Here is a 19,907-nt window from a genome sequence, read left to right as displayed (position 1 = left end):
CACAATCTGCAGAGGATGGTTCCCCAATCCCACTCAAGTACTCCCTTCTGGCACCTTAACTGTAACATCTCTCCTAGTAAAAGTCAAATCCACAGATTGTCCAATTACATATTTACACCCCCCTCCCACTGCCTTCAGAAACACTGCAGCAAATTGCAGAAGAGAAGTGCTTTCTTCTTCTTTCATATTATACCAGGATCAATTATTTTTGAAGTGCTCTGACAGCCTATGAATTTAGTATGGAAGACTCATTATTACCTATTTATTTGCTTTTGTGGAAAAAGAAACCCATCAACAAAACAACTCTGTGCCAGCAACACAGCTATCAAATTAGCAAAATATATGATAAAAGAGCATCGGTCTTTCTTTTCAAAACTGAGGTAGACCACAAAAGAGCTTAGATCCTGCTAACTTTCTGTCAGCGCCTGGATTCTCGCTCTGCTCCATTTTATGTAAAGGCAAGAAAGGCTTAGGTTCCTCTACGCCAGTGCTCATCTGAGACAGGAGTTGGAGCTATTATTTCTGCAGCCCTCAAGTGTCCCAAGAGTGTAAATGCTAGCCAAACTCAGTAAGATTGACAAAATCTGTCGTAAATCTTACTGAAACCTACTAGGTTATTTTACAGTACTTACTGACTATTTTAGTACGAGCTCTGTGATATAGTCTAAGTGCTCAAGCCATGAATTCTGGGCTTAAAACTTCTTAAGAACTTTTGACGATTTTATCTGCTATTCTCTGGAAGCTGTTCTGCCTAATTTCTTGATAGGTAATTTGAGCAAAGCCAACACTGCAATTATTTGTAAGTTAAAACTTACAAATCAGCTGCAGCTGGCAATTCCAGCAAACTCCTGAGATTAATTACACTCTGCTGGCTGGTCTCATTACAGGATCCTCATTCTTACAGGTATTTTATATAACAAATAAAGTGGTTGAGTGTTAAAAAGCAAAACATTCCTACACCTCTGTTTAACCATAGTTATGCATATTCTCTGCATTTTGGAAGTTATTTCTATTTATTCATCTGAGTTGTGACTACAGGAAATTTATAGAGAGAATACAACAGACAATGCACATCCTGTGTTTTGTTGTGCATCTTGAAACTAAATACCCTTCCCAAATGTTTGCAGCCCCAAATGTTTGCACAGGTTTCCTAACACTGAGCACACACTTTACTGTTCTAGCTTGAAGTGACCTACAGTTCTGCTGAGGCACCTCTGTCTTTACTTGCGGTGCTACTTGTGGTTTGGCCAATGGCTTTCTTGAACACATGCTCACAGATACACCAGAGTGTGGTGAAATTAATTTCTTAATGTATCCCAAAGACAACAATATCAAAACTGTGAAATGGAGACATTTGCTAGTTAAGAGCCTGAATGTAACCAAATGAGAACAAAAACAGGACACTGAAGTAACGTTTGTGACTTTTTAAAAGCTCAGCCTGTTGCCTAGAGTGAAACTTTTTAAAAGACTTAGTTCTGTTGCACTGTACTAAAAGTAAAAGGAAATAATAAGCCTGTAGTTGTATTAAGATCAACTTTAAAAGATAACATCAGTCATGGGAATTTACATGAGCTTCTTTCAACCCAAAAAACATTAGCAGTTCTACGTCTATTCTGTCTGGATTTCTATTCCACTACTAATGGAGAGCACATGCATTTCTGACGGGCCAGAGAAAGGTTAATCTTCCCGTATCCTTCCAAGTTGATCTTGAGAACTAATTAGAAGCCTTTCCCCCAACCCCCTTCCCCTCCAAAGAAAGAATTCAAGCACACCTTTTTTTTTTCTTTGTGAAACATCAATGAGAAAACTACAAAACCTAGACTGAAACAGTAATTTAAGATTAATTCAATTTTCTTGCAGGCTAACACATACTCTAACATGTCAACTGTTCCAAGAAGGTAACTGCAATCCATGGGTACACAAAGCTCTTTGATGTGAAATACATACATTTGTGTTTCAAAACATAGTAACTCCTCTCAAAGATGTAAAGAGGGAATGATCCTTTCCTCCATGTTATTTTTTCTTTTCCAAATCCTTGCCTGTATCCCCACTACAAGACTCCCACAATACAAGCTGGACACTCCAGAGCTGTATTCCACCCTGTGACAGGTTTCTTAGTGACTGTAAATTGAAAACGCAAAGGTAATGCTCTCAAGGTGACGATGGAACTGCCCTCGCATGGACCTCTAGTGCGGTTTGAAGCAGACAGCACATAACAGGTTTTCCTGTTTACATTACAAGAGGTGCTATGCACTCCTCTGGAGTTCTGCTGGTTCACATAGTATAGGGCCATTCATATCTCAAGGAAGGACAAGAGATTTTCATATTTAACTGATGACCACAATTGCCATCTACTGTATAGACGAAAGGATGGATTTTTACCTTTATTGCCAACTAACTGAGGCTACATATTTGAAAAGCCCCTCCCAGCCCACATTTCTGCTGGAATTATTAATCCTTTCGCATTCGTAATGCATGCAATGTGCTGCACGCTGAAAATTAAACATGAACAAGTGAGTTCTAGATGAGCAGAAGTACCTCACCTAGGCATACTGAAAATATCAGATTAACCAAGCAACTGTATTTTTTCTTTCCTCAATCCTAAAAGAAAAATATCACCGCAAAGGTTACTGGTTTTCATTTTTGAGTTGAATTGACTTGAAGAAGCTGTGACACAATTATTGCAGTAACAACTATTAGTCAATAATTTAATGAAACCAGCAGCAAATGTCTTGTTCTATCATTTTTTTCACAGAAGAAACTGGTTTTCCAGTAACAACTGGGGGCAGAGCATTCATGGCTACTTATTTTACTGGACACTGAGCCACACAACAAAGCTGAAACATTTATGAGCAGCAATGCTTAACTGTTGCCATATTTGTGGTAGACTTGATAAATGGCATCACTGATAACTAGACAGTATGAGATCAGCATCTCCTCAGTACTCTTTCCCATCTTCACCTCAGAGAGATAGTTAGTTACAAGTAGAGAGATCCTGATGTGATAAGAGAACACTGTACATATAGAATTTGACCTCTTATCTAACACAGACCAGAAATTTTTTCCAGCGATTGAGCACCAAGACTAAAATGTGAAGGAACGTCCTTTGGGAAGATGCTCATTCTTGATAGATTTTACATGTCAGAGATGCTGCTGTACATTATACACAGCCATTCCAATGATTAATTATCCTCTCTGCTGAAACATTTCTTCACTTTGCATTGTCTAGTTTCTAGCTCCCGGTTCCTTCCCTCCCCAGTAGTTTAAATGCAGTTCTGCTCTGAGAAACATCCTCTTGAAATAGGAGAATATGGACCACTGCTAGTGGCTGAAACCCAACAGGTATAGCATTGCAAGCCCTGGTGAAGAATACATTAGTTTTTTCTCCATAAATAAATGGCATTTAATTTATCTTAAGCAGGCAGATGTAATCCAGATACAAGGCTGTAAAATTAAAAATGGGTTAGTGTGTAGTTTCAAACAAAGGAGGAAGAAGTTTAGTGGAAAAAGTTTAGTCCAGCAGAATCAGCATCCCTATGATGAGGCAAAGTGTCAGTAACTGAAGAGAAAAGGTTGTCATCAAAAGGTTAGAGAAGAGACTAGTGCTCACAGAACATGCATCCTCCCTACAGGATAGGGGCTGAAAAGCAAAAATGCATTACAAAGATGTGCTACATGCCTGGGGATCTCCCATTTACACTGAACTGACTGGACATATTGCAGAAATCTGCCTATTCCACCCATAAAATGTGAGATACTTAAAGAATCCCCCTTGTGATACTACCACTGAACTTATCGAGAGCAGACTGCTTCAAGCATGCCAGACTTCCTCTGTATTAACATTTTACAAGTGCCTATCTGCTTATAATTCACTCCGCCACAGAAGGAGGGATGCAGGATCTTATGCTTTCACTCTACGGTGAGACAATGCTGAGTGATTACGTCTGGGCCAGACGGGACCTTATCCAGCCCAGCAGCACCAGTATCAACTAATGCAAGTGGAGCCCCCTGCAGGGCAGGGGACAAGCAACTTGTATTTTCACTGCTACGCTTTACACTCCTTGAGAAATGGCGTGTATTCTGCTCAAGGTTTCAAGTTTACAGGTTTCAGCCATCCTACATACTTTGTTAGAACCTGACCACTTCCACTGATTTAAACTTCACCCATAACACATTCTTCAGAAAAAGAAAAAAGTAGACCAAATAGGTGCTCTACCTATCAAAAAAACCAAAGAGACATGCATGGCATGCTGCCTGCTTCTTGCAATTTTTGAGCAAACCACCTCTGGAGCTGAATTCAAGAGAGCTCATGAAGTCCTATACTTTGAAAGGCAACTCATCTGCTCTATGAAGGCTCTTTCCAAGGCACCATTGCCCAGAAATAAGCTGTGAATTAGATTGAAGGCTATCTCTCCCGTGCCCTTTCGGAAACTAGGTCTGTTTCTGCTCTCATATTCTCCGTGGCTCTGGGGACTTAGTTTTTCTTTCTATTAACTCTTCTTTCTTTATCTTTACAACCACAAAAAACTGCACCAAAAGAACAAACCAGACTCAGTCAAGCTCTTCATCACTCATCTGTCCAGTTTCGCCCCACATTCCTTATGGCTGGCTTATCAAGAAACACTAATGACATCAGGAAAGACTCCTGCTGCATTGGTTTGCCCAGTATCAGATTTCAGGCCGGAAACATCTTGCTGGCCAGTATGAGACACAAGACACTGAGACTAGGTGGCTCCAGCCTTGCAGCTCCTATCTTTCTAGGAAGCAGCACAGTCATTTTGCTGCTTTCCATGAGGGCTACGCAACTTCTGCACTGTACTGGATTACAGTGCAGGTTCCAAGAGTCATCTACTGCATGGTCTCTCTTTTCCAGCAATCAAGGTTGCTACTTTCAGAAAGGAAGAAGCCAATGCTTTGCTCTGATAAGAATACAGGACAGTACATGCATGAGTGAAGTGTTATTTATGCTGGCACTGCCCTGCCAGGGTACTCATCACTGGTAATCCAGCAGTCAGTTCAGACATCCATTCTTTGGGCTTCAGATGTAACTCATAATAAATCTGATCAACTGTACTTGAAATAAGGAACTGTTCTGCAGGCTTTTGAAGCCTGAATCACTACTGGTAGCTGCTACCCATGATGTGAGTGTAGCTGAGGACAGTGCTCTGAGCCATTACATTTTCAAATTATTTTTTATCTACTTCTGCTAAGCCATTAGCACCAATAACCTCCTGCTGCAGGGAAGCAGTACATGTTTTCTGGTATCCTTTCACCATTGTTTAATTTATATTCAAAGTACTTTCTTGATCTAATACTAGTCTGATGCAGTTGGATTTCAGAAACAGCTAACTCTTTTTAGTTACTTGGTTTTCAGAGAGCACCAGAAGCACCAAGTCTGGATGCAGCTGCAGTGAAAACTTGAGATGGGGAGAGAAGAGAATATGAAAAAGCAGCACAAACTTTTCCTTAGTCACAGGGCACCGAATGTGTGCTGGACCCCAGAAGTGATAGCAGTGCAAATGACAGAAACGTCTTATCACATCTCTTCTCTGCTCTCAAACGTGTTCCTTCTACCCACCTTTTAAAAGCATCTCAAGTTGGTTCCTAGGCAACTGCAGCACTTCAGGCTATGAGCTTAAATCCTTGCCCAGCTGGCACCAAAGAAAGATCCTGCATCCTTGCTGTGCTTAGAGAATACAACTGCAATCTATGGTAATATCTGCAACACATGAAGCAGCTGATTTCTGCAATCTTTGACCATCATGTAAATAGGACTAGATTGTGACCTACAGTGTCACAATTGGAAACAACCATCAGCCATACCTACGGAAAGTCTCCATGAGTGGTAAAAATACATGGGTGAGAAAGAAGTGAGCCTTCAGGATGCACACAGGAGAAGCAAACATCAACAATCAAAAATAAGGAACAAAACCAGAAGAACATGCCAAAACAAGACAACCACATCTTCAATCCTTCTGGATTTTGACCAGAGATGGAAGAGACTAGGGGAAGAGGGGCTGCTTCCATGCATGCAGTTATGTGGGAAGGTTACTGGTGTTAGCTTTGTTTTCCTGGCAAGCCCCAGCCTAAATCCTTTCCTGGTAGTGGTCCAAGACAAAAAGTTCATTTCACAATTCATAGATTGAAAAAAGCCAATTGCTTCCTGGTTTTCAAAATTATTTGTTTAGGTGGGGAAGCAGAAAAGCGGGAGTTTCCCTCCCTCCCCCACTTTACATTATGCACAGAGTATTAAGTGACATTGTAAAAATCACAATGCTGCAGAAACTGTTTTCACTACCACACACTTTGCTTGGAGACTGATTTCATCTCCATACGCTGAAGGGTCAATCATTTGCTTCTTGATTTCATGGAGATCACCAGCTACTGTAACTGCTGGTGGTAAATTAATTCGGACTAAATCCCCTACCAGGCTCTGGGATACTGTGTGGGAGGAATGAGGTGCTCTGACAAGAAAGGTGCAATAGTACTTCTGATGCAGATTGTGCAACGTCTAGCTCCCATCGTGTACTCTGTGTGTGCCTGTATATGCTACTTTATAAAAACATATTTCCCACTCTAGCTATATTTAAGTTTTACTCATGATAGAAAATTTCTTTCTTAAATCATAATGTGACATGCTTACCAATAACTACATTTCAGAGATAGGGAATTTCGTATCCTTTTGATAGGCTGCTAAATACGTATAGTGTGAATGTGTGCGTGTATATCTATCTATATAAACGTATACTGTGTAGGGTCAAAATGTTGCTAATGCAAAGAGAGATATAGTGTTCACATTATCTGAGCATGTTACCCACAATCTCACATCAATTAGCAGTCTGTAGTTGGCACACTGGTACCCTGAAAGGCAAAAGGATTTTTGCCACTGGTGTTAATGCCAGAAAGACTGTTGGATTCTGATAGTGAAAGAAGCAAATGACTGAGCCACAGGGTTTTGTTTGTTTGTTTTTCTTTTCCCTCCAGGTTTTTTCAAGCTCAGTGTGGAAGACCAAAGTTGAATTCTTCACATGCAGACAGTGGTGTGCGACTTCTCCAAAAGACTTGTAGAAAGATTTCAGTGATGGAATTTGGAGATACCTGGTCACTGACCAGAGGGGGAATCCTCACCCCAACTCTAGGCAACCAATCAGAACAAAGTATTTTACCTTCTGTTCACCAGCGTGGACGACATCATCAGCACCATGCAAGCCAAATGACAAAGTCACATGATACGCACGCACATGATTGGTTGAAAGGAAAGTGGAGGAGGTCACATGGAAAATACAAAAAAATTAAAAAACTGATGTAAACAATGGGCAAGGGAAAAATCAACAACAGAATTACAGACTAAATAAAACAAACAAAATTAAATTAGCCAGTATATATCAGAAACACTGGGGACACAGCAAAATTGCCTGGAAATATAAGAATAGTAAATCATAGAAAGCACCGAGTTATGACCTTGTGAGTGTTAGGTACGGCTGCATCACTGCTTATTAATACCAAGTGAAAGAAGAAACAAAATTTTTGTTGAGTGTGCGCCAGAGCTTGGACAGCTGAAGAAATCCACAAGACTGTTGGAAAGAAAAAGGGAATACATTGTTAATCAGAAACAGTCCAGGCAGCAGGGGTGAAATGGTCAAAATCATAGCCCACGCAGTTCAGTGAAGACAAACCTTGGCATTTCATATCGATGTATTCTCCCCTCTGTAGAAACAAATGCCTTCCTAAACATCAACAACAATAATAAATGAAAAAGAGACAAACCTACTATGTGTTTGCATTTCCAAGGACAGAGTTTTCAAAGAGCTGCAACCAGAATTTGGTCAGACTGACAGGTATCACTCAGAGCGCACAAGATCTGTCCAACACATTCTGCCTGAAGATTCAGGGAATGGCATGAGTCACACACAATGAATTACACTGATGATTTCATGTGTGCAGGGCTTTTTTTTCTGTCAATGAGGAGAGGAATGATGTGCTCTGCACTGGAAATTAATTACAAAGATGGCATGAGAAAGACAGCTACTGCTGAAAGAGATTAATAAGAACGCAGACTATATGACGGGAATGAAAAAAGAAAGAAAATCAGTTGTCGCACTGGAGGACACCACTAAGTCCATGCTCTGTTTCCCTTCCTAAATCACTATCTACTTTATAACTTGCATTTTTCATGATCATTCCTCAGCGTCATCTTAATGAGGCTACTTCACAGTGCTCTGGTACTTCCCTGTTAATTTGGTGTATAGAGAATTAAGTGCTTAATCTGTTAGGTGCTTTCATCTGACAAGATTAAGGGCATACTATTCCTGGGGAAAGAACTGCTGGTACAAAAGGTACACTTAAGCTTAAATCTAACCTTTCAATCCATTGCCTCTAGTTATAAGCATAGATTAATAGAACTCTAGGTAGGTGTATCATGAAGGAGGGAATCACAGAGTCCCAGGTCGGAAGGGACCTCGTAGATCATCTAGCCCAACCTTTCTGGGAAGAGCCCAGCCTAGACACGATGGCCCAGCACCCTGTCCAGCCAAATCTTGGAAGTGTCCAATGTGGCTGAGTCAACCCCTTCCCTGGGGAGATTATTCCAGTGGTGACTGTCCTCACTGTGAAAAATTTCCCTCGCGTGTCCAATCGGAATCTCCCCAAGGGCAACTTGTGTCCATCCCCCCTTGTCCTCTCCATGGGACTCTGTGTAAAAAGGGAACCTCCATCTTCTTTGCAGCTGCCCCTTAAGTACTGGTACACAGGGATGAGATCCCCTCTAAACATCCTCTTCTCAAGGCCGAACAAACCCAGCTCTCCCAGCCTATCCTCATATGGCAGCTTCCCAGTCCTTTGATCATCTTGGTGGCCCTTCTCTGGACCCCTTCCAGCCTGGCCTCATCCTTTTTGTATAGTGGGGACCAGAACTGGACACAACACTCCAGGTTTGGCCTGACAAGCACTGAGTAGAGCGGGATAATGACTTCTTTCTCTCTGCTGGCGATGCCCTTTTTGATGCAGGCCAGCATCCTGTTGGCCTTCTTGGCCGCAGCATCACACTTCACCCATGTTGAGCTTTCTGACCACCAGGACCCCCAGTTCCCTTTCCACAGAGCTGATCTCCAGCCAGGTGGGTCCCAGTCTGTGCTGCGCTCCCGGATTTTGTTTTCCTGGGTGCAAAGTTTAAGGGAAGTTTAAGGGTCACTGTGAGATTGCCTGGAAAGGCATTCAGTGTCTGCTGCTCCTGAGGAAACGCATTTCCAAATCCCTAGTAAGCTTAATGTAAGACTTAAAAACAGGCAAGAGATATTGCCTTTGAGATCACTTCCTCCTGAAAGCTTTAGTTAAAGATCAAGGGCAAAATTATCAGTATAAATATAACCAAAAGCTACTGTGGATGAGGCTTCGAAGACACGGAAGACATTTAGAAATACTGTCTTTAGCTTTAGAACTTGAAATTCATCCTACTGTTATGGGTAGAAGTCAGGTAGTAAGAACACTGAGTTTCTTGGAGCTTGCAGGGGAAAAAGCCCTGGTACACATAGGCTTCTATTCACAGGCAGTGCTTAAGTGAATCTGAAAACACAAGGGCTTTCACAGACAGCTCTCTCTCAGGACTGGCCCAAGGAATAAAAATAATAAAAATTTCTTTAATAGCTACTGCTATTATCAGAGCTTGTTAAGAGATATGGACCACCGACCAGATCATATTTTTAAAAAGCATGAAAAGGAGAGATGCAGTTTTTGATTTTCTGTGAAAATGTTTCTCCCTAACTCCATAGCTAATTAGATCTTTGATTAGAGTTGTCTCTGAACATTAAATTCCTTTGGAGACAGGGACCTCAGCATTGTTTGCCTTGAGGCACTGCAATAGCTTTTGGATTCTGGTTGGACACAAGCAGTGGCAGAGAATATACACATCTGTACTCACTTCCCAGTAAATCTGGAATTAGTGAAAGGGAAAGGAAAAAGAAAAAGAGTGTGAAAGCTGAATTAATGAAGAGCTGCTATCAAACTTTCATTTTTTAATGTAAATACACTTCCCCCCCTCCACATCTATCTTACTATAACAAAGACTTGCTGGCCAGGCCCGTTTCTTGGGGAAAGAAATTCCAAAGCAAAAAGAGTCACCAGCATCTTGGGATGCGCATGTGACCTTTTCCTTATGACTGCAACCTATTTTGAATTGCTTGGATGCACTGTGCAAGATAACACAGATTTTATAGAAAAAACCACTTGACTTTCCACCAGCATGTGTCTGGATCAGGGTCCTCCAACTCCCTCACCCTGCAACCGTTGAATTTGTTGGCCAGCATCTAGTGGAGAGAGCTGCAAGAACAACTTCATTACTGCCACTAATACAGAACTAATTATCCAAGCAGCCTAAAAGGATTAAGTCAAATGAGATACATGTTCCTAAACCTCTTACATGACTATAGATATCTCCCATATGTTACTGATCACATAAAGTAAAAAACTCACTGAAGTCTTTGAAGAAACTCTCTTCAGCTTCATTAGGTTTCAGTTAGATCCATTGTTTGTTCTCCTGACTTCATGATGCTACACAGCCACTCTCAATTTCTAGTTGCTCTTGGTTTCATTCATTTAACCACTGAGGTTAGGTTAGGGTAAGGCACAAGATCATTCAGCATCATCATCAATAATTAAATATTGTGAAGTTGTAAGAGCATCTGCCTTGTGCCAATGCCCTTTTATGCTGTTGAATATAGCATATTCATATGCTGCAGAAAAACTTAGCATACAAAACAAATGTGTCTACTATTTGCATAAATTGAATACGTACACAAATGACAGTGAGAGGTCAGATCTGCTTCTGAAGTTCTGCTTGAACTTCAATGTAGGTGAAAATGGGAGCTTTTACCCTTAAAAGAACCCCAAATTGCCCACCCCGCCACCAACACACACAAACAAAAAAAAAAAGCGAGGAAAATGTTTCTCTTGAACTGGTTCTTAGTATCTTTTCTATGTAAAAAGATCCATTCTTTTTAAGAAAGAAAGAATGTTGTGCACACCGTTAACACAACATTTTCCCTCACAAGTGAATCTATCTCCTAGCCCCCATATGAACAGCCATAATGGAGTCTCTGCCTCCTAAGAAATAAAATAAAAGATTAGTAGTAGACTTGCTGGTTGCCATCTCTCCCCCGCCCTTTGCCCTCTCCACCCCACCCTCTAAGCCTGATTCAATTACAAGTTTTCTTCAGCAATACAGAGCCACTACCATTTCTGATGCATCAGGAATGATAGTTTGGCATGTTGTATACACAACGAATACTGCAAGAAGGAAAGCATTTGTTGCGATCACTGGCAGATAAAAGAACATTTCATGCAACGTGTAAGATCAGGCATAAATGCATTAATAGTATTTTTTAAAATTTTTGACAGTACAGACTAGCTGTACTATCCTTTCCCTCCATCCCAAACCCCAAAATAATCACATAGTTCATGCTTTTAGTAATTTCCATTTCAAGTGACAAACTGTTTGTAACATGCTACAGGTAAACAGACAGGCCTTTATCTTAAAGACCACATTTACAGAAACACACACTTTTTTACTGCAAATAAAAAGAAAAATATTTGGCTTTGTAGAAATTATTAGTTGTTCAAAACACACATATGCGCTATGTAAAACTATTTCTTCTTTAAGTGTTTTTCCTCATCTTCCAGGACTGTTGCAAGTATTTGCTTGGCTTTCATATTGGCATGTGATCGGCTATAAACCTGTTATGAGTCAGGATTAAAATCACGCATTTATTCATCCACTCAGTATCAGGAAGGTGTGTCACTGAACTCTTAACAGCTAGTCTAAAAGAGACCTTTCAAAAGGGTTATTTTATGTACAAATTGACTAATGCAAGTTTCAGCTGTTTTTCCTTAGACTACTCAGATCCAGCATGGAAGCATCTGCTTACCTGACTCAGTCTCACTAGGAATGGCTATCTAACCAAGGCTCTGAGCAAGAACTGAGGGAATCTGAATTCAATTCCCATTTCAGATATGGACTTCTTGTGAAGTCTTAGACCGCTTTTAATTCTGGCAGGGCATCAGCGGTAAGATGAGGCAATGCCTCCCTCTCCCCACTGTCCTCTCTCCTGTAAGATATTCTACCTCCTCATCTGTGTCTTCTTTCAACATCCAACATTGATGGTTGTAGTATCAACTGTATCTCCCTAAATTCACAGAAAATTAGAAGACTACTTAGTCCACATCCCTTTCATGAAGGCAGCGTTAACACTAAAATCACTAATGGAAAATGTGAAATGAAATATTCCTTTTGGAAACGATTATTTAAATATCTTCCCTCCATCACTCCCCCGCAACTCCTTCCAACTTTCTTCTAAATCTTTTATTTCCATTTTTTACTGCATGCTTGGTAGGACAACAGGAAGAAGAGGAAGAGCGGTACCATGCTGGGTTCTTAACAGCTACATGCTCACACAACACACTAATGCCAGATTGTTCGTTAACAGACGTCAGAATAATGTGGTACAGTGCTTTAATTCCCTCGATAGAAAGGTTACAGCATAACAAACAGCACTCCGAACCAAATGGGAACAGTTCCCATCTACTCACTTGGTGGCTCTGAGCTTTCAGATTCAATAGGCTGAGTTGCTATGGAAACATGAAGGATAGATAGGACATGTAAAGGTGAAGCATAGCATGTAAATAATTTATAAGAGGCGGGGTGACAGAAGGAGGTCTAACAAAGAGAGTGAGAATGATATTGAATCCTTACGGCGGGTGTGTATTACTTGAAGAGGCTGCAGAAGTTGTGCTCTGCTGCTGCTGTTTTCCAACCCCTCTCCACAGGGAGAGTTATGCTGCCAGATATGTAGGCCCCTCCAGGAGACAGGGAAGTCAGCCTGCACTGCATGGTTCCTGCAGCAAGCTAGGGCTGCAAGGGTCCCTACTGATGCTTTTTCGTCCTGAAGAGTTTTGAAACTCTGAATCCAATTTCAGAGACAGCTACAGTATTTTTTGCCTACTTTTGGCCCAAACAGCAACCGAGGTTCACATGTCGCTAGCCCATTAAGTACGGGAGTTTCTGGAAGGCCCTCTAGAGCAGCACCTCATGACTAGTTTTTGCCCAATTACAGAAGACAAAGGAGCAAGGACTAATGAGAACTTACTCTCCCAATACACCCGTTCTTTCTCACCTCCATGCACTAGGGTCAAAGCACAGGCAGAGAGGAGAACAAAGATCTAACAGCCCCCCAAGCTGTGAGCAGCCTTGAGAAATAGGGCACCCCTTGAGAATGCTGCTAAACATCCCACTCCCAAGAGCAAAGGAAGATTGTACAAGCACTTAATACAAGGATTACCAGGACAGAAGGACAAAGAAGAATGTGTTTACTTCTAAAAGTCGTGGGAAGAATGCAGCATGAGACACACGAGCTGTGAGGGATTTTTCTACTATTCTATATAATGTCTTTGAAAACAGAAGAATTGTCACTATCAGGTCTTCATGACTGGACAGAGAACTACAGCTATAGAGAGGGATAAATCAGATGTTTTGAGAGGCTAGAGAGCAGCCCTGCAAAGAGAGATCTGGGCATTTGGGTTGATGGCAAGTTGAATATGAGTCAACAGGGTGCCCTGGCAGCCAAAGGGCCAACTGTGTCCTGCAGTGTACAGCATAGCTAGCCAGCTGATTGTCCCACTCTACACTGCACTGGTGTGACCCCACCTCGAGTACTGTGTGCAGTTTTGGGCACCTCAGTATAACAAGGACATCAAAACAGAGTGTGTCCAGAGGGGGGCGACCAAGATCGTGAAAGGTCTCCAGGGCAAGACTTACAAGGAGCGGCTGAAGTCACTTGGCCTGTTCAGCTCGAACAAGAGAGGGATGAGGGGTGACCTCATCACAGGCTACAGGTTCCTCAAGGTGGGGCAGCGGAGGGGAAGGTGCTGATCTCCTCTCTCTGGTGACCAGCAATAGGACACAAGGAAATGGAATGAAGATGCATTAGGGGAAGTTCAGATCAGACATTAGGAATAGGTTCTTTACTGAGAGGGTGGTCGGTCACTGGAACGTGCTCCCCAGGAGAGTGGTCATGGCACCAAGCCTGTCAGAGTTCAAGGAGCATCCGGGTGATACTCTTAGACGTATGATGTCGTTTTAGGTAGTCCTGTGAGGAGCTGGGAGTTGGACTTGATTATCCCTATGGGTCCCTTCTAACTTGAGATATTCTACGATTCTATGAATTCCTTTTCCTCCCATGGTGGTATCAGTGCTGCTGGTGTGAGGGAAGAACACAACAGACCCCTTGTGGGGTTTACAGCCTAAATCTGATTATGCAGAGTTAAAGGAATGATAAAGCAGGATATTAAAAAAAAAAAACAAAAAAAACCCCACACAAATCAGTTTTCTTCCACAGCTCCAGAATGCGTCTTAGTAAGAGGTATAGGAAAGCACAAGCCATTCCCTACTGATCACTTGAGGATCTTCCGCTCTGTTTAGCTGACAAACTAAATTCTTTACCTGCTGCACTAAGTTACCTTTAGAAAATATAGCTTCATATCAAAGCTCAACATATCCCAGAAGACGTCCCCAAGAATGGAACACAAACTGATCAGAAATCTTAATGGCAAAGGCCAGTGACAACAACCAGGTTTCACATGGGCAGGGTTTCACTCTACATCTTTCTCTTGATGTCTCTCCATCCATGAGTCCAGCATAGCTGGAGGCTGCCTGTGGCTTTTCTCTGTACTGGAAATCAAACTTATGCTTATCTGCAGTTCCTCTATCTGAATATGCAGTTTTAACTTTGGGGGGGGGGGGAAGTGTATATGTGTATATATATGTACAGAAAAGAAAGGAAACACCCAAAGATGTTAGGCAGACTGCACCACACTCAGTGAGGAGATGCATGCAGAGCAAATTGGAACAAAGACAACAGCCTCTTCTGCCATACTCACTCTCTGCTAAACGGGAGGTGGTTGCAGCAGTACTTGCTAAAGAAAGAGAAAGGAAGGTGAGGAGGGGAGTTGATTCCTATTAAATATTGCCTAAAGATGGAAAATTAAAAAACAAATGAGTAAAATTTTGTCAGACCAAGCCTCTACTGGACATAGAGTGCAAGCAACGTAAATGTACTTTGCCAGTCCTGCATTTCCGATCCTCTGTGAGCTCTTGCTTCAAGCCTACTTTCTCATAACACAGGATCACTGAACACACCCCACTGTTCGCCAGTGCTCCCAGGAGTTCAAACCAATGCCATTTAAGGCCAGCAGAGATGCTGGCCAGCACTGTGTGCATGGCAGTAAACCACAGCCTATACGACCACTGCTGTGGTGAAGGTCATTTCTAGCTATCCTTATTGCCAGCATGGAATTTGGGGATAATTTTGGTGTTTGTTGGTTTGGGGTTTTTTACATTAAGATATTGTGGTATCAAAACCAAACACACCATACACACACACACACTCATGGTTTAACACACATTTGGGTCTCAACTGCACAACAGAACAGCAACAAACAGCTGGGGCTCAAAAAGAAACCGTTCACAAGGTCTGTGTGCAGCTTTTCTTTGTCTTCAGATTTATATGGAAAAGGAAGTGCAGGAAAACAGTGAATTGTTGGGATGAAAATACAAACCCAGGTCAAGTTAGACAGATATCCTCCCAACCCCACAATTCTCATCTGTGCTAGTCTAGTGAATCATTATCACTAATTACTTGGGCCTTCATGTGCCTTCAAGATAGAAAGAAACTATTTCTTGCTTATTGAGGAAAATTAAAAAAAAAAGTAAAGTCAATAACTACGGACATATTCCAGTGGGCATTAAAAATTATGTCAGTTTCTATATTCAATTACAAATTTAAAATAATAGGGCAAAGAAAACCAGTTGCTTTGGCTAATCTGAAAATATAGCCGTGGCTGATGTCAAAACACAGGTTTTATATTTTTTCCTGTATAACTTCTGAAACATTTCTGTGACCTTCAAATCGCAGCAGACTATGGGACACCCAACTTTTCCTGATTTTGACTTTGCCCACAAACAGGTAATATTGCGTGACTGGAATTCCAGCACAGATTAAAAAAAGGCATTTTTGTTGTGCCAGCAATCTCTTCACCATTGCTGCAACCCAGTTTGTGACCCGAGATAAGCTTTGGGAACCCTAAAGAGGAGAGAAAGAATTTGAGAACCAAATGCTTAGAAGGATCACAGCTGCAAGGCATAAATGTGCTTGAACGAGCATTGGTAGAATTTAATTTCTAAGTGGAAAAAAATATCATAGCCCACAAAGAAGGAAAAAAGAAATGGAATTTATCCTACAAGGGAGCAGAGTTAGGGATGACAAAGTGATTAATAGCCAACTGACACCAAAAAAAAAAAAAAAAAAAAGAAAATCGAAGAACTCTACTACAAGCATGATTTAATGTTCTTCAAAGCCACGTACCTGTCCCCAAGAGATGAACATGAGGCTTGGCAGAGAGAGCTGTCCATGTGGCTGAAACAAAGCTTTTAATGTTCTTTTTCCTCTCTTCTTAATTGGATCTTTCCCCTTTTCTGTGGTACTGATCTGCACAGAGACTGAATACCTAAGCCCTTATCTCCCTTGTATTTTGTTGACTGTGTCCAATTCAGAAGGCCTACCAAATAATTTGCCTGATAATATATCCTTTATACAAAGTTAATCCTGGTTACTATTATAATTACTTCTACTGAAATTAACAGGCTCCAAAGCATTTTAAGCAACGGACTGCCCATCCATTCTGGAAACATGTCTCCTGGTTGACTCTTTCTAACTACTGCAGTTTGCAATTCTGTCTATTCACCTGTCCGTTCATTCATCCATTTTGACCACCAAATGCATTCATCCTGTTAGTGGCCCACTAAGTCCAAGCTTTTGTATAATACAATCTTTAAGGAAAAACAGCACAAGCATGATTCAAATCCTATAACTAAGCTTTAAAAAACAGGGAAAAAAAGCCCCAAACATTTATTTTTTTTTTACTTTGCTTTCAGAAATCTCAAGGAACATGACAGCAGCTTCATAAAGCTTGCCCATGAGATCTTGGGAATAATAGGAGTTCACCACAAGGACACATTTTAACAAACAGAGGAATGCTCACTTAGATAAAGAGGTTTCTTTTAGCTGCCATTGATTAACTCCGATTTGAAAGGCACAAAGCTATGGAACATACCATGTTTCACTGAACCCAGCTGACAATTAAACATAACCACCAAATCACTCTAACTCATTTTGTATCGGGAAGGGGGAAACATGCATTTATTTAGTATGAGGTTTGTTTATTTATTTGAGTATACAATCTACACAAGTGCTGGAAGACTGTCCAAAGACGACTAGTGATAAAAAGTATTAGTAAGAGGAGGAAAAAAAACATTTTTTTTTTTTCCTTGAAGTTTTTGTTTTCAAAGTTGTGACGATATTGAAAATTCTGAAGTTTTTGGTCGGCTCTTAATTGGTCTAAATAAGATCTGCTATTTAGCTAAAACTTTCTCCCCTTTTTTTTTTTCTCTCTGAGTTACCTACATTTCATTAAAATTTGAAAAGTTTTAATTGATTCATAAACATGAAGCCTTCCACTACTCCGCTCTAATCAACAAGCTAACTATTATTATTAGACAATCACTAAGTTAAATATTTGAATGGCATGCTTTACAATAAAGACAAAGAAGTTAACCCCTAATTCTCTTCTAAGAAGAGCAGTATTACTCATATTACTACGACTATTTTAGTGTCAGTCTTGTTAGGAAATGGACAATACCAGTTACTTCATTCCTAAAGACCCTAAGAGGAAAAAGGTACTAGATTAAAAGCTAGTGTTATGTATGTTAAAGGAACATTCTAGAACATAAAAAGACAGTGAAAGAAATGCAGAGAGGCACTTACGTGAGTGAGGGATGCCTGCTGTTTTTCCATGGATGGAACACAAACAAAAAGAAAAGACAGAGATAGGAAAAAAAAAATGTAGAAAAGGTGAGAAGAGGAGATAGAGAACATGGAGCTGGAAAATCAAAATACCACCAGCTGTCTCAAATCCATCCCTAGGGAGTGGGGTAGGTTGCAGGAGTTATCACAACAGACTGGATGTCAATTGTAGGGGCTGACTTACTACACAGAACCTGGGATTTCCAAGCAATAAGGCATGTGTACTGTCCCATACTGCTCAGCAATTCTGGTGAACCAGAAGTTGGCAGACAAAAATCAAGACCATGCACAGCTCATAGGGCCCCAAAGCATGCACGTACATGGGCTAGGAATATTGCTAGCTCTGAATTCAGGAGAAGGTCCTGCATAGTGGTTTCAGAAGAGCTTTGAAATAGGTGCACAAATATGGGTGAGATGGTGGGAAGAAGAAGAGGCTGTAGATCTAAATGCAAAGGAAAAGGGAAAGGAGAATCCCCGGGATAGTGGGCAGTTGAATACAGATCCTAATACTTGGATGAGGCTGTGTACAAGCGTAAGAGATGACCTCTCCCCTGCCTGCTTTTGTCACATCTCCCCTACCCACTCTGCACTTGTTTTTCCTCTTTCTCTCTTTCCAGTCTCAAATAACTCTCTAGTTTTTAATTCTTGTCTCTTTTGTTGCTGGTTGAAACAGGAGGGAAAGTGTTAGGCCACAGCAGGGCATCCTGTGATTGGAGTGGAAGATTACCCAAGTAAAACAGATATGAGGCTGTGGAAATCACCTCATGTGCTGCATGGGCATCTTATAGCAGTGATTTGCAGAAAAGAGAAATCCCCCTCCCTTCCTCTCCTTCCACAGTTCATGGCCAGTCCTATGCTGAACAACTTAACTTCTGATTTGCAGAAAACCCTGAATTGTGACAATGACATTACATTATCTATGACCAATGCCCTTCTCAACTCCTTGCTTTTAATTAAAACTCTCCATTCCATAGCTACTTCTCTTTGACGATACTAAGTTTATAGTAGTAACTCAGAGCACAAACTGGTGCAAATAAAGTAACTCCTCTGCCTCCTACCTTCAAAGAAGATTTTTAATTAGCAATGAAATTCACTACAGTCAAAAAGCACAACAAAAAACAAAGGGTGCAGCAAGGTCTGCAAGAGAAGAAGGTGTCATCCATGCATGGCAGAGATTCCCTGGAAAGATGCAAGGAAAAAGAACCAGAGAAGCAGAGGGAGGTCTCAGTTTTACTTACGAACTGGTTGTGTCTTGAAATCAGATGGCAGGCTAATCTCACCCACACCCTTGCCATTGACCGCAGACAGTCTCACAGAGTAGGTTGTTTCAGGTTTCAGGCCAGTGATAGTGATCACACCCTCCACATTTGCTGTTGCAGAAACAAGGGAGGAAAAGCAAAGAAAGACTCAGGCTTTAAATCCACAATAAAAGCCATGTTTCTACCATATACTCTTGCCATGCTCACCCCATGTAACGCAGCCCTCTTCTGGGCCCAGCTTCCCATCAACAGTGCAGACAAAGAGAAAGGTCAGAGTTACCACCTCTGTGTCAACCAGCTGATTAGAGAGATGCCACAGCTCCTCCAGAGGGGATGTAGCGGAGTTCGTGGTAGACACCAGAACGCATCAGCCCTTGGCCTGTGCCAAGGAGCTTCCAGAATAAAGCTCTTCAAGACCATTGTCATGTGGGGCTCTGACTGTAGTAGACACACCACCTAGAACTGCTCATCTGTTGGGCTGCATAATCCAACCTAAAGCAAAGCCCTTAGCAGGAGAGAAACCCATCTCTCTCCTTTAACAATCTATAAAGGGGGTCAGACACAGTGTAAGAGATGGAAATAATCTGTAGTGGGGTCATTGTGGTATGAAGAAAGAAATAAGTTCTATTTTTCCTGCACAGAGGGAGAAATGAGAATAAGCCTGAGTCTAGCTACGATCACATCACTCCAGTGGACACCTAAAGGAAGAATTTCAGTTCCAGTCAGGATGGGCGGTGGAAGA

General features: G+C 41.3%; 1 protein-coding gene across 1 annotated transcript in view; it reads right to left on the bottom strand.

Annotated features, from left to right (window-relative positions):
* NCAM1 (neural cell adhesion molecule 1) overlaps positions 1-19,907 on the bottom strand; it is a 156,486-nt gene that overhangs the window by 25,039 nt on the left and 111,540 nt on the right. Inside the window, 1 exon segment of the mRNA XM_064471030.1 lies at positions 19,145-19,276. Coding sequence (XP_064327100.1) covers positions 19,145-19,276 — 132 coding nt within the window.

This window comes from Phalacrocorax carbo, chromosome 21, assembly GCF_963921805.1.
Source record: "Phalacrocorax carbo chromosome 21, bPhaCar2.1, whole genome shotgun sequence".
In the NCBI taxonomy this organism is placed as follows: Eukaryota; Metazoa; Chordata; class Aves; order Suliformes; family Phalacrocoracidae; genus Phalacrocorax; species Phalacrocorax carbo.
The sequence above is the reverse complement of the archived record's forward strand: the minus strand, read 5'-3'. Positions and strand labels throughout refer to the sequence as shown.